The sequence below is a fragment of the Nanorana parkeri genome, unplaced genomic scaffold, assembly GCF_000935625.1.
Source record: "Nanorana parkeri isolate BGI_ZX_2015 unplaced genomic scaffold, ASM93562v1 scaffold2357, whole genome shotgun sequence".
Classification (NCBI taxonomy): Eukaryota; Metazoa; Chordata; class Amphibia; order Anura; family Dicroglossidae; genus Nanorana; species Nanorana parkeri.
This window is the reverse complement of record NW_017308625.1, coordinates 43,452-58,446: the sequence shown is the minus strand read 5'-3', so window position 1 is coordinate 58,446 and position 14,995 is coordinate 43,452. Positions and strand designations below refer to the sequence as shown.

The following is a 14,995-nucleotide window of genomic DNA, read 5'->3' as shown; positions in this document are numbered from 1 at the left end:
GGTGTTGCTGCCTTGCCTAGGGCAGCACCAAAGTTAAATACACCGCTGATTGTAGCCCATCACAGGAGTGAGCTTGGAGCAGTGGCTACTTTACAACGCCTTTACTCTGGAACGCATCAAAAACGCATGCAAACACCATTGAACACACTGAAAGCTCATTTTAGGCTAAAAAAAACAAATATGCATCAAAAAACATATGTATGCGTGTGCAGAAATGCGAGCAGATCTCCTCTGCATTTTGTGTGAACAAGCCCTCAAAGATGATTTGAGGATCTCCAGCTGAGTGATACACAAATAAGGTAAATTTTTGATAATAGTTAAGGTACTGGAATGCATTTTTCAGATTTAACTCCTGAGTTTTAGTGTCACTTTAAAGCCATATTAAAAGGAGTATCATCTGCTCCACTAACAACTGAAAGATTTAGCAAACACATCCACTCCACGGATATGTAGAACACTATTAACAGCAAGCTAGTCAAGCGGTCCCCCTATCTATCTGGTGAGAACCCTCTCCCCAGAGCTCACAATGCAGGCAATGACACAAGATCCCTTCACCACCGCCATTCTCTCCCCCTCCCTTCCTGCGTACACAGTCTCTCCCATCCCCCTCCCTTCCTGTGCATTGGAAATCTCGCGTGATCAGTACACCCAAAATGGTTACAATGTAACCCAGCTGTGAGATCCGACTTTGCATCCTGTAAGACTTCACCAGCAATGGTAGGTGACAGACGACTGATGGGTGCTCCCAGTGTCGTTCCCCTGTGATCCTCTGCTTAGCGGCACACTGTCTACTGATCCCAGTCTAGACTTGTGTTTATCCGCATTACACTTATCACGTGTCCATGGGATGCTATGTTTATATTGTTAGGGGGGGGGTCCCAGCATAACGAGCGTTAGTAACGAGCTCACCCCACCTACTGTTTTGTTTCCTATCTGTCCCTGTATAAGGAAGTTCTCTTTCCACTGGCAGAGCAAGGGTTAAGGCGAGCGTGCTAGCGTCCGTGCGCGAGCTTTTGATTGGCTGTCCACTGGGGACGTGCGCTGGCTTCATGGCGGAGGGCGTGTCCGCGTGGTGCGAGTTAACTATTGCGGAGCCGGTTGGAAGTATGAAAAGACTATAGCCTGCAAGGACTCCATGATTGTAGTGGTGTGCAGGTGTCTTACATGGCTAAACAGGGGCATTTATGAATACTGGAGCAGTTGCCCTTAGTAACCAATCAGCTCCTGTCTACAGTTTTTTCAGTTAAACTTTGAAAATGAAAGAAGCTGATTGGTTGCCATGGGCAACTGCTGCAAATTCTGTCTGCTCTAGTTGTGATCAATTTGCCCAGAGTGATTTCTGTGAATGCACCAAGTGAAGCTGTTCAGTCTGATGTATGATTGTCTCACTTCATCTAATTTCTGTATGCAGCTTATTTTAGTCTATGCTCATACCAGTGAGAAATAAGGCGCTTCGGCCAGCGCAACACAAAAGGAATGTCGTTATTTTGGCCTTTTATGACCTTGCTTTTCTAGATCTCCAGTAAAATGACACATCCTGCCTAAAGCTGGCCGTACACTGGTAGATTCATATGAAAAATCTTGTCAAAACGTTTGATACTGCTATCGGAGACTTGACGAATGTCGTTGAAAACTTCATTTGGTTTTAACGTTCGATTTTGGAATGAACAGTTTCTTGAACAAAACCACATTCACTGTTAGAATTTCAATCATTCGCAAATAAAATTGCATCCTGCTCTCCATTAACGGTTGAGTCATGTTGTATGATTGACTTGTGTGTGTAAATTTCAGCTTCAGTTATGGAGGTCTGTAAACAGCATTTTTTCAAAAGGTTGTAAAGTGATACATGGAAACGTGAAGGCAATGAAAACTTTGCCCGCTGCCTAAAAAAAAATATATGTTTGTTTTTTTTTGTATGCAAGGTTATGCAAAGCCAGTATACGTTTGCTTTAAGTCACAACGTACATAACAATAGTATAAATGATTTCTCCAAAATGATACCAAATGTTTTCATACATTTTTACTATGGATTGACTTTTGGTTTAAGGATAAACAAGAAGATACACCCGCAGACACACGAAGCAAGGCAAAAAATGAAGACGCTGGTCCCTCTACATCACAGACTGTCAGAGGCGTCAAAATAGAGTCCAAAAGACCAAGAGAAGGAGGCAAAAGGAGGAACCTCCAAGGCTCAAGTATGTATGGAGAATTTACTATGTGCCTGGGTGCAAACACAGATACACAGGCTACAGAATACTGTATATACACAGAATGTACTATGTGCCTGTCTGCAAACGCAGATACACAGGCTGCAGAATACTGTATATATACGGAATTTACTAAGAAGGCTGGTTTGCTATGAAATGTTCACTCCAGAGCTAGAACCAGCTAAACTTTGGTGTAACTGGAATAAAATATGGAATATTACATAACAGGACATTGATGGCAGTGAAATGGCCAATTTATAGTGCATCTATACCCCAAAACAAACTTTTAATATATTGCAGCTTAACAGTCCTTAGATGTAGTGGCTGCATTAGTTGTTTTTTTTTTCAGGCCGAGAACATTTTCCACAAGTACAGAAAATACCTATAGATCATACTAGAATTGAAAAGCCCATGTCACATTGTGTGAGCTTAAAAGAAAGCCAAAAAAAACCTCTTTGTTGTGTGTGAACTATAAGTCCCATCAGCCCCATATAACTTTGACGAACAAGGGCTGACATGACAACAATAGCTCCTTCCATAGAGACATTAACACACAAAAATCCTACACAGGAAAACTGAATTCAGGTTGCAGTGTATAGGTAAACAGCCTTACCGTCATAACGCAATATAAAACAAAAAGACTCAACACTTGCCAAACAATCCCACAAAGGTATTCCTAATTCTGATACACATACCGGGTTCGCTCACCTCTCGATCCTGTCACGGCTCTCTGCCATGACAGGGGGAGGGGCTGGATTCCCCTCTCCCCGCTCCGATCTGCCAGCGCTGACTGGAGGAACGGACGGGGGAGGGGCGGGTACAGCTGGCTCTGCCTCTAGATAGGCAGAGCCAGCTGTCACTCACGCAGCTGGGCGGATCTCGACGTCCATGTCGGGATCCGCTTCGGCTGCGGAGTCTCAGTATACCGTGAGCTGTAGCTCGCGGTATACTGAGCTTAGGGTAATGGGAGGACGCTAGTTTGTGTCCTCCCGTTACCCTAAGGAGAACTATGGGGAAAAACACTGACCCCATAGTTCTCCTTTAAGGGAGAACTGTTAGGTGACTGAATATCACCCATACTAATAGATCGAGCCGACCTGTGACAATGAAACTGTCACACGTCGGCTCAATAGATCGGGAAGTGAGGGAACACATACCGTCGCTCGCTCACTTCTCAATCATGTCCCTGCAGAGAGCCGTGAGTGTCACTCACGGCTCCCTGCAGGGATTACCCCCTCAACTCTCCGATCCTCCATCGCTGACTGGAGGAACGGATGGGGGAGGGGGCGGGTACAGCTGGCTCTGCCTCTAGATAGGCAGAGCCAGCTGTCACTCAGGCAGCTGGGTTGATCTCGATAGTAATGTCGAGATCCGTCCCAGCTGCAACGGTATCAGTATTGTTTGCTATAGTTTGCTATATACTGAGCTTTGGGTCACGGGAGGACGCTAGTCTATGTCGTCCCGTGACCCCGAGGAGAACTATGGGGAAAAACACTTACCACATAGTTCTCTTTTAAGTTCCGTTCAGCAGGGGATCTGTGCACAGGTCTCCTGCTGATTGGAGCAGTTCTGGAGGGATGTCATCGGTGTGACATGTAAGACCAGCAGTTCTTCCATGCTCCTGGGTCTCTAGAATACCTGCATTTCTGTGGTCCTTGTTGATCACATGTTCATGTTACTCCTTTTTATAGATGCACTCAGGTAAATATAGCCACCTAGGGACAGGAAGTGATGGGTGGATCCCATATATTACCAGGGAAAAAACATTTCAAAAAATAAACCTTATGCAGCCACCACACCTAAAAACTAGTAAGCTACAGTATATTATTTTTTTCTTTTGGGTTGAGCTACAGATGGAGAATGGATACCGATATCTGCTTTCCACTGGACACGGCAGTATTCCTCCACACCACAGTCATTCATAAAATACAGGCAGTGGTGTGGAGTGGCCTGCAGTGCACTATAGAGTTATGTTTGCTTAATGCACCGGCCGCCCCCCCGGTTGTTACGCCACTGGTGTGTGGGCACCTTAAGTTGTTCCAACAGTGGACAAAAGCAGATGCTGTTGATAGAAAATCAATACAACATTTATTTGTTTAGTTTTTTATTGCCTTCTGTTCTTGTACTTTGGATCACACCATGTACATATCTTGTATGTTTTCTAGCAGATTTCTTCTGACAGTGCAAAAAAACCCACTGTCTGTAAATGTAAAACTGAGCTTGTAAAACTACTTGTAGTTATGTCTTATAAAATGTATAGCTGCACTCTTTAATAATTGATCCAATTAATTTCTATGTTGCCTCCTATCTCCTGGGCAGAAAGGGGTCATCGATGTGCTACCTATGGCTGTAATCGATCATTTCTCAGCATGCAAGAACTTATCAACCATGTGTCTGTCCACTATAAACCCACTGAGTCTATGCAAGGTAAGGAGACTGCTATCTTTTTATATCTGGTTATATAGCATGCATATTTTTCAGTATGGAGACAGCCATTTTGTGGAGGGAAGTAATATTTAACCAGCATTTATTTGTATACAACCTATCAAAGTGACCATTGAATGACAATAGGTTGCATTCAAATAAATGCTGGTTCTGCCTATAAATAACTGCACCTTATCTCTGGTTTTTAACAGTCGGGTGCGTACGATAAAATCAACAGGCAGCCAGGCAATTTGTATTTTCAAATTGAGGTCAAAAATAGCAGTCTTCATATTTCTGTTAGTACATGTGTCCCTCAAAAAAAATGTATGTTAGCCAAGGGGCAGGCAACCTTGGCACTCCAGCTTTTGCAGAACTACAAGTCCCATGAGGCACCGCAAGACTTTGACAGCCACAGGCATAATGGGACATAACATGCATTGGATGGTAATCTCCTTGTGGTTTAGAGATCTTAAATTATTTGCTAAGCAGCAATTCCATTTGGGGATATCTAGGGTGTAGGCTACCATTGCAGGGAAGTTGTTTATCATTTACACAACATTTTATGGAATACACAGAACCATTGACATCAGTTGTTGCTCCAGGTAAGCTTCTAATGTCCTTGTTGTGGTCATATAACAACTTATACTAGGGCCAGTTTGGCCAGTTAAGCTACAAGTTTAAGTGAAATATATGCAAGGATTGTAACAGTGTGTTTAATTTTGACTATATATTCATTTGCAGATAAAAAGTTCATATGCTCAATGAATGACTGTGGTGAGTCACTGGACAGTATGCAAGAACTTATGACCCATCTCAAGGTCCATTACAAGCCAAATCGCTATTTTAAGTAAGTTTGTTTAATGAAAATGTCATAAAGCAATTGGGGGCTTATTATTGGGATACAGTAAAGGGCTTACATACACTTTATCAGTCCTTCGTGGAACTATAGCAGTATGACAATTAGTTAAATCGGTACAGAAGGATGGTATATTCTGGATCCCCTTTAGCTGGATGCACTAAATTATATTCTTCCCATTATAATATGCAATGGAAACACATTGGGGAATTTAGAGTCTGTGATTACCAAGTAAAAGGACTATGATTACAAACGAGATACAATGTAGTCTCTGTTTCCACTGGCTGAATAAACTGTAGTAGTTTGAAACCTGAAGCAAATGAACACAGTACCTGTGAACCATCTCTAATGGATTCAGCGAGTTGCAAAGCTCAATTTTATATTCTGAGTGCCCCTTTACAAGGTAATTTGTAAATGCCAAGCTGGGGTGGATCACAAATCCGGCTGTAGGTGCCATGATCACAGATTCATGCTTTACCGTGGCCGGTAGTTCAGCAACAACATCTACTGGGAGGTCTGGTGTATGCGTGTTAATTCCTGTTGGCGTCTCCATCAACCGCTTTCAGGACTCAATGGTTTGCTTCCTTAAGATTCCCTTCCACATCCTATATTAGGAACTTTTCAGCTGCCACACCCAATAGAGCAGAATTTAGACCCTGTTGTAACACAAACATATTTTCTTAGAAACATTCTTTACACAAGGCCAATGCTGCTTTTCAGATTGTCATTCACTAATATGCTGATTATGTAGATGATGAAAGCAGTGCTACTCTATTTTAATATGGTTTATTTTCTTATTATATTTATATAGTGCGTGTATGATAAAACCAAGCTCTATACCTCTTAATAGCTCCAGTGTATATACAAATATGATAATCAATGTTTTTCTAAACAAATAACTCCATCAAAAAGTCCTTATAAGAATTAACTCCCAATGTCCAAGATAGGTCACGGCAATAAAACAATGACCACAGTCTTCAGTGCTTCCTCCACCAATACCCTTGTGACCCAGAAAAACCTCCAAGAGCATGATTGTCCCTATTGCATAGAAGGTCAATAAGTCCTTGTTGTACGACCACAGCAAGAGTTTGTGCTACCTTAAGTCCCTCAAGACTTTATACCGACTTCCAGAAAAAAGAATTAGTGTAATAAGAGCTTTCCACTGTGTAGTATGGCCAAAGTATGGTCTCTCTCTAAATCTCCCCCTTCACAAGACCAGTTTCAGTCCTGCAAATTTTATAAGCTCATTTTTTGTTCACTTTTCATCTTTTCTATTTTTTTGCTTGGTTCCCTTCTACCTCCTTTTGTACAATATTTCACTCTTCCCCTCATCTCTCATTCTGAAAGAGCTCCTCCCTTCTGCAGCTGCTTTTCTCTGCTCAGCAGAATCCAATTCTTCCTGTCTGCAACGTCAAGCGCCCCCCCCAGCAGTGATCTGTCACATGTGCTTCATATTGAGCACCACCCTAGCACCCCCAGTCAAATTGTTGAAAAAAGCATGTGTGCTCCATCAAGGGTGATGCATGGTAGTACAAATGTCAGCAAGGCACAACAGAATACCAAAGAGCCTGGAAATTTGCAGCATCTGTTAGGCAACCAGCTTACCACCACATTTTATTAACCTCTTGATGTAAAGAAATCTATGTATCTTTGCAATAAATCACAGGAAAGAATAATTGGTAGGGTCCAGAGTTAGTATTAGGATTTGCAAAATGTGTTTCAGCCTTACTGTGAGACCACATTTTCTTTCATGACAAGGCTTTAAATGTGTGCCCATATTTATTATTTTATTTTCTTGTTGAGGATTACATCCAAAACTGTATAATTTAAGGGTGAACAGAGTAAAATCAGAAGAAATCTGAAAATCCAGAATGATAATAATATGTATATAGAATGTATCCAGCATACAGGCCAAGTGCATGGCTATATAATATTGAAACACTATTGTAACAGCTTTCATGCTTTTTCCTTTTATAGGTGTGAAAACTGTATGCTACCATTTCGTACACACCGTTCTCTGTTTAAGCACCTCCATGTGTGTTCTGACAACCCCTCACGCTCAGTCTCTGACAGCATTACACACCTGCCTCCAACAGCTGATTCCAAGCCAGCACCAGCAATGGCTACAGTGAGCCGTCACACTAGTGTTATCCAGTGCATCAAGAAAGACACTGAGCTCTTGGCGGAGGAGGATCCAACAAAATCCATTGAAGCAGCTTCAGCTTCCTCTGTCATTGGTGGTCGCCTACCGTCAGTGAGCAAACTGGCTTCTGAGACTTCTAACTCTTTTCCTGCCCTTAGCCCTTCCTTGTATACAAGTCGTCTCCCAGGTCCACAGAGATCATCTGTTTCTGGATCCTGTCTTTCTTACCTCCACCAGTCGCCATACTCCTTACCTCAGGGTGCAGTCTCACAGAAACTTAGGCCATTCCTTGGGAATCAAGGACTGCCTGTCTCCAACGCCATGTGGAAAAAGAATCAAGGTCAGGTAGTGGGTTATAATAGCTGCAATATATTTTTATTTAAGTTTGTGTTCCATTACTCACATGCACTAATGAATAAAACCAATTGAGTAATGCACTTTGCTACTTATTTGGTAAAAATGAGTTCACATAATTGGACACCTAATATAAAACCTTGGTTGCATCTACTTTGCCTGGTTGATACTGCATCTTTAAAGGATAAGTATCAAACTAAGTTAATTTTTGTGAGTTTTACTGTCAATTTTTTTTTGGGAAATAAATAGTTTGTAACATAAAATAATAACATGTACAATACAAAAATAGAGTCAAGTACAACAACAGAATCTAATCAGTGCCTCCTCCTTGTTTATCATCTGGCAGTAACATTAAGGCATCAGAGTCATTACTTCCCAATAACACAGTCTTCTGTGTTATTGGGAAGTATTAAACACTTTGCAATAGCCTCCAATAAATCTCACAGTAATGGCTCAACAGTTCGGCTCTGATCATATCTGGTTGGCTAATGCGAATATACATTCCATTGGAGGAGAAAACAATTAGAGGGAAAGAACAAAAGAATAAGAGGTGAAAAGTAGAGAAAGAAGAACGTAGGCTCCAGGTTCCCGAACTCCACAAACGTCAAGTATCATATATGGGCAGGGTGTTGTTTAAGAAGTGATCAAGATAACTGTATAGCTCAGCCAGCTTCAAATTGAGCATGTCTGTCCTGCCAAATACTATACAACTTCTCGTGTGTCATAATCCAATTGAGCTTAGACGTTACAGTAGAGAATGGGACTGTCAAAGCTTTCCAGGTCCAGGCAATGTAGATCTTGGCTGCTAAGAAGAAAAAGGATAGAAGTTTGCCCTGCGCTTTAGATACGCCTGGAATCGGTTTGTTTAATAACAAGTATTGCGGTTACCGCAGAATACGAACACTGAGAATTCTAAAGAGCAAGACAAAAAATCTATTCCAGAAAGGGTGCACTTTGGGGCAATGCCACCAAATATGAAGCATGGTTCCTTGATGATCACAGCCTCTATAGCAAATGTTTCTGAGTTTTAAAGAACATTCAGATTTTTTTGGTTCTGGATGTATGCATGAATGGTCTGTTTGAAAATCCAAGACTTAACAAAATATATTTTTGATTACATTAAGTGTTGGGTGATCTAAAGCAGGTTCAGACAATAAATACTATCCTTGTTTCACTCCTTACCGAAATGTCCCTTGTAGTGGGGGGTGCTCGCAGTGACTGCGGATGGCACCGCAAATATCAGCAGAATTGTAGAAATGTCACCAGCACACCTTTAGGGCTTCATTCATTGAAGTGTTGTGTCATATAAACAAGCACTTTCGGGACCACACAGGGTCCCTTCATCAGGCTTTAGCATTGACGTCAATCAGTTTGCAAAGGCGTGTTATCCTAGTCTGTGCTGTTTATTCAGTCTAGTCCTAGGGAAGAGCCATCAAAGTCCGAGAACAACAATGCTTATCATTAACCTAGCAGTATCTGTCTTGGCTGGGGCAGAGATCAGGGTTAGGTTTTCTGGGAAGATATACCTTCTCTAGGATTCAATAGTAGGAGTCTATAGCTTCATATAGACTTAGAGGACTGTCCTATAAAATTAATCTGACCCCTCTCGGAGCAAACTCTTAGCATGCTGCCCCAGAGCACTCTGGTAATTGTAACTTCATCTGAGCCAATTTACTAGTACTTTAAATGGAGAGGGGAGAGTGTGACTTCAACTTCACTACATGCTCTGGGCAAGCAGTGAGCCAATCATGTGAGCAGAAGGGTGGAATTTCTGAGGAACTATATACTGAGTACTGTTTCTATATAAGGAGCAATGATGTTGTTGTTGTTGTAGTTGTTGACAGTCAGTATCTGATCTGCAGCAATTGGGGGCTGGTCATTTGTTGAAGGTGACCAAACACGTATGCAGTCATTGTACATCCGAATCAATCTGTGGATGGAAGGAAGAAAATATCATGGCCAATATCAATGGTATTTTAGTGGCCAGTAAAATTATTTAGACTGATCATGCATTGCTAGCTCTCACTAATAACAAGATGATAGATTTACTATTTGTTCTCCTCAAAATCACTGCAACTCCTGACTGCACCACACATTCTATATTGCTATGGAGAGAAAGGAATGGTTGTTTGTTGGTTACAAATATTTTCCAATTTGCTGAAAAAATATACATGTGCCCTAACACTTCAATTTTTACTAGCTGCCACTAAACTATCTGCTTCAATTTCTCTTATTGCTTTTGAAAGTCGACCTACAGCTGCCCATTTTGAACATCCGGTACTGCCCATTTTTGAACATCCGGTACTGCCCATTTTTTTCCTTCTTGATAAAAACTCCAGTGACGTAGACATTTTGAGCACTAATATGTTTTTTTTTTACATTTATTTGGGAGCTAAAGCTATAGTAAACTATTATGCATATAAATACATTTTAGGAGAAAAGAAATAGCCTTTAGATCTCATGAAAGTGGTGGAACTTAAATTCTCCTCCCAGTATATGCTGTATATCCGGTGTCTGATGCTTCTAATTTTATTTGTATTATTTTCCTCATAATAATCTTTGCTGTGTAGTTTAATCTTGGTCGCCCAATCTCCATTTGATCTGCACATGCATTCATTTATTTGTGGCATAAAACTTATCGTGTGTATCACACTTCTGTTTTAGGACAGACAAGCAACAGCCGTATTGTTTGGGAACACACCAGAGGTAGCTACAAGTGTATGCAATGCAGCTTTTCCACTGCCACAAGGAACCAGATAAATAAACACATTGAGGAAGTACATAAAAATCCTGCTCCAAGCAGACCCCGGGAAGATATAGGTGGGTAAATATTAATTAAATGCCATAGTTGTTGCATTGGTATAAACTAGTGTCTGTTTAGCAGTGCAAAGAGCAGAGAGGATGTTCCATGTGTGAAATAAGCCCATTTATACAGATATCATGAGCTTAGCAAATGATGAATGTCCTGTGGTTTACCGTACTTCGCTTATTACACTGTATCTGGAATTGGGCTTTAGTTTCAATTTGCCTTTGTAATATACTACAGCCAGGTTTCATGGAGCTTCTCATCTGTTAAGTGGGTCTGCTCCTAAAACCTTTGTTGTGTAACTTCCTTTCTCTTTTCTTGATGAGTCACCTATGAGATCTGAGCTTTCAAGGCAGGATTGAATACTGACCAAAGGGACTGGGGTGTACTGGTGCACTGCAGCTACTGTATGTCTGGATGAAAAACTGGAGACCTGAGCAGAAAGGTTGTGTTAGCTGTATGCATATCAAGACTTAATCTTCAGGTTTAAATGCAGTGCATCTTTAAAGCCCAGCTGAAGTCACAGAAATAGATATTCAGTCACATAGAAATTGCAATAACAGCCTCCATTTTCATAGTCTTATTTTTTTGCTCTCCTGTTTTGATTTGTGTCTAAATGTGACTGCATAATCCAGCAGGCACCACAGTTTGACCAGGTCAGACATGTCTTCCTTTTTTTCCACTACAAATGTGGGTATGGCCATTATTTGTTGATGCCAGCAGTTTGTTGGCCAAGTATATTTGTGCTGGCCAAGTGTACCCCTCTTATCCACAAAAATAAGTTAAAGAGTTCAAAATTGACACAAATGGGTTGATTTATAACCCTATAAAAATTTCTATGCTCCAGAGTGCCATCTAGTGGCTGTTGTGCCATGCGAAAAGCATCCACCTGTTATCAATCGGCCCCATATGATTTACACTTACACTCATAGGGCCAGGAAACATTCTAATTAAACATTGAATAGAGAATCACCAGCACTCACTGAGATCAGTATGTGAATTTCTTGTTTTGTGTTTTTTTAAATACATCACGTGCATCATCCAAGCCAATGTTTTAGCGCCACGCAGGGTCTCTTCTTCAGGGTGACATAGTGATGTCACAGTGTCATCCTGAAGAAGGGACCCTGCATGGCCCCGAAACGTTGGCTTTGATAATGCACGTGACGTATTTTCAATAAAAGGATTAAGAAATTCACAGTCTGATCTGTGTAAGTGATGGTGATTCTCTGTTCGATACCTTGAGATAACACGGCACCATTCGTGTCATCACTGCAAGCACCACAAACTATAACCTCAAGGTTACAATGCTGTATGGAGTTCAGGTGGTTTCACTATTTCACTGGAAAGGTGACCTTATATTTTCTTGTCCTATAATTTTAGCAAAGACTTTCTTCTCATTTGAATAGGGTTGGAGGTATGAAATTTTCCAAAAACCGAGCAGTAATGTGAAGTACCTTTTTTAAAAATGGAGTTAGAGTGGCAAGCCACCTGCACCTCCTATACTGTAATTATAAATGAACTACATTATAAGACATGATCCACATTAACCCCCAAAAAATCCAATTGTTAAACAGACCACCAGCTAAAATAACTGACCACTTTTCTCATTCTTAATCATAGGTTTTGACATGGATCTTCTCCCTTTCCACTCCAAGCTGCCGGGAGAAATGGAACCCAGCCTTTTACCGCAGGTCTGACAGAAGAGTTATCCAAGAACCTCCCTTGTCTTAGCCACCAGTTTCTTGGTGTTCTGCTTTCACAAAACAATACTTTGAAATGGGCTACTTTAAATAGTAAAACTGGTGGACTTCTAATGAAGAAATGTGGACTTAAAGTGAATACAGAAGTTACAGTGCAACATTACACTTTTAGATGTAAATAATTAGCTACTTCTTCAATACGGAATATTCTAAGAAATATTTGGTGTTTTTCCACAACTATTTTGTAGTCTTGCTTGCTTATTCTGAAGCCATCTTATTTCTACTGCAACACACACACAGCACACTAATGAAACAAATCTTTATAACCTCAGGTTTTCCATTCACTGGAATTTAAAAATAATTATTAAAGTTGGGTGTGTGCTGGCTTCTTAATATACTGTCACCAATGCAAAACTTGATTCTGCTCCATAATATTTTGGAAATCCATGTCACAAATGCTAAGGTGCTACATCGGTATAAGGGTACACCCTACAGTCCATCTCCTCTGTTAGTTAAAACCTGACCCGCCAGGGGTTTTTTACATTATGTGGACAGCTTTACATTATGTTTACAGCTTTTAAAATTCCAGCTGCGAAATAATATGCAACATTCAGTGTTTTTCTTCACTACATAATTCCAACTGAATACAAAATATGAAGCTCCTGGGACTTGTAAAACTGCCATATACACGAGAAAATGCACTGAGGCTAAAGGAGCTGATAACAAATTACAGGCAGTCCCCGACTTACGTACAACCCGTACTTACGAACGGAGGTCCGAGACTGCAGCGTTCCACTAGCAACGGTGTTTGTGCCGACGATCGCAGACGAGTAGTGGGTCTGGATTGTAGTACTGTACTTCCTGCAGGAAGTTGTTAGCGAGTCCCCTGCCTCTTCATCCGGGTCTGGTACTGAACAGGAAGTTGGCTTTGACTGTCGTTACCCCTGTCATAACCTTGTATGTACAGTATGTACACTTTTATTTGTCTACTTGTTTGCCTGTAACAATTCCAAAAAACAAATCTGATAACAACGGCCTCTATTCCTTACTCTTGCTATTAGACCTCTCTGCTGCTTTTGACACTGTTGACCACCCACTGCTCCTCAAAAAACTCCACTCGCTTGGCCTACAAGACTCTGCTCTCTCATGGTTCTCCTCCTACTTATCTATGCGCTCCTTTAGTGTCACTTACAATTCTAACTTCTCCCCTCCTCTTCCTCTTTCTGTAGGGGTCCCCCAAGGCTCTGTCCTTGGACCCCTCCTCTTCTCTATCTACACCTCCTCCCTTGGTCAACTAATAGCATCACATGGCTTCCAATACCATCTCTATGCCGATGACACTCAAATGTATCTCTCCCCCTCAGTGCTTATGCTATCCAAAACAAAACAAAAAATGTTTTGGCTGGAGTTACACCTAAAAAATGTACCTGTTCCAACTTGCATACAAATTCAACTTAAGAACGAACCTACAGTGCCTATCTTGTTTGTAACCCGAGGACTGCCTGTAATGGGATGGAGACTACAAAAAAACTTTGTTATTTTAGACCCACACCCGCTGTAAGACACTCTATATTATCACTGAGGTGCCATGGCGCGTTGTATTTGGCAGCCCATTTAAATTATTGGGCTGTAAATTACATTAATGCAGATTTTTTTTTTTTTTTTGGGCATCACAACACACGTGCCTTGGGGTGCCATTCATAATGCATAACTAGTGTGTTGCCACACAAGTGATACCGCAACGCGGTACTGTGTGAGTAGACTCTCAAGTTAAAAGCTAAGTGGGTCTTAAAGCCAAATTGAACATTTGGTTTAACCCTTTTTCTGCCAGCGCTGTATCCCTTATGGCGCTGGCTTTAGGCCCCTGTAAACAGACCGCCGGGACTCTGTTCACCTGTGTAAAGCCGACTGTTGGCTTTAATCTGGAAGCGATTCTGGCAGCTGAGCTCCGCCAGATCGCTTCCACATGACAGTAAAGTGGTGTCCCCGTTTTGCTTCCCGAGCTCCACTGCCCCTCCTGTGGGCCCGGGACTGGCACCACGGGTGTCAGCGGAAAGAGACCAGCGAACATCTGTTCGTTGATTTCCCTGCTGAATGAAGCCAGAAGCGAATGCATTACTTTTGGCTCCTTAGCCGTCATTCCCCAGCTAAAGAAGCCGTGGAAGAAGCTATTCAAGCCCATTCTGCACTCTGAAGGGGTCTAATAGAACCTGTCACCACAAACGTGCTTGTGAGCCCCCCTAAGTGATAGCAATGAATTAAAAAAAAAAAAAAGTTTTTTCAAAAGTAAACTTAAATAAAACATTCAAAAATTGCACAAAGAAAAAGTTAAATTCCCCTGCCCCCCACAAACACGTGCCTACTAACGTAAACACGCATTGAGGGCGCCTACGTATTGAGCTACACATGTTGGAAATTGCTGCGTGCGCCAGAGTGTGAGGACTAATTCTGGTTAATGCTTTTACACAGTTACCTCTAAACCCGATGACCTATACAGGCTTTTAA

General features: G+C 41.5%; 1 protein-coding gene across 1 annotated transcript; it reads left to right on the top strand.

The window, feature by feature from the left end:
- The first annotated feature begins 691 nt into the window (after window positions 1–691).
- Window positions 692–12,532, top strand: ZNF414 (zinc finger protein 414). The gene is made up of 7 exons (XM_018573385.1): window positions 692–717; window positions 2,048–2,195; window positions 4,527–4,634; window positions 5,373–5,478; window positions 7,465–7,970; window positions 10,649–10,804; window positions 12,411–12,532. The coding sequence occupies exons 1-7, from the start codon at window positions 715–717 to the stop codon at window positions 12,485–12,487; spliced, it is 1,104 nt and encodes a 367-aa protein (XP_018428887.1). The 5' UTR covers window positions 692–714; the 3' UTR covers window positions 12,488–12,532.
- Window positions 12,533–14,995: the final 2,463 nt, after the last annotated feature.

Coding starts and splice junctions, on each gene's coding strand:
- ZNF414 (XM_018573385.1), top strand. Junction 7,971..10,648: donor CATGTGGAAAAAGAATCAAG/GTCAGGTAGTGG, acceptor CTTCTGTTTTAG/GACAGACAAGCAACAGCCGT. Junction 10,805..12,410: donor CAGACCCCGGGAAGATATAG/GTGGGTAAATAT, acceptor TCTTAATCATAG/GTTTTGACATGGATCTTCTC.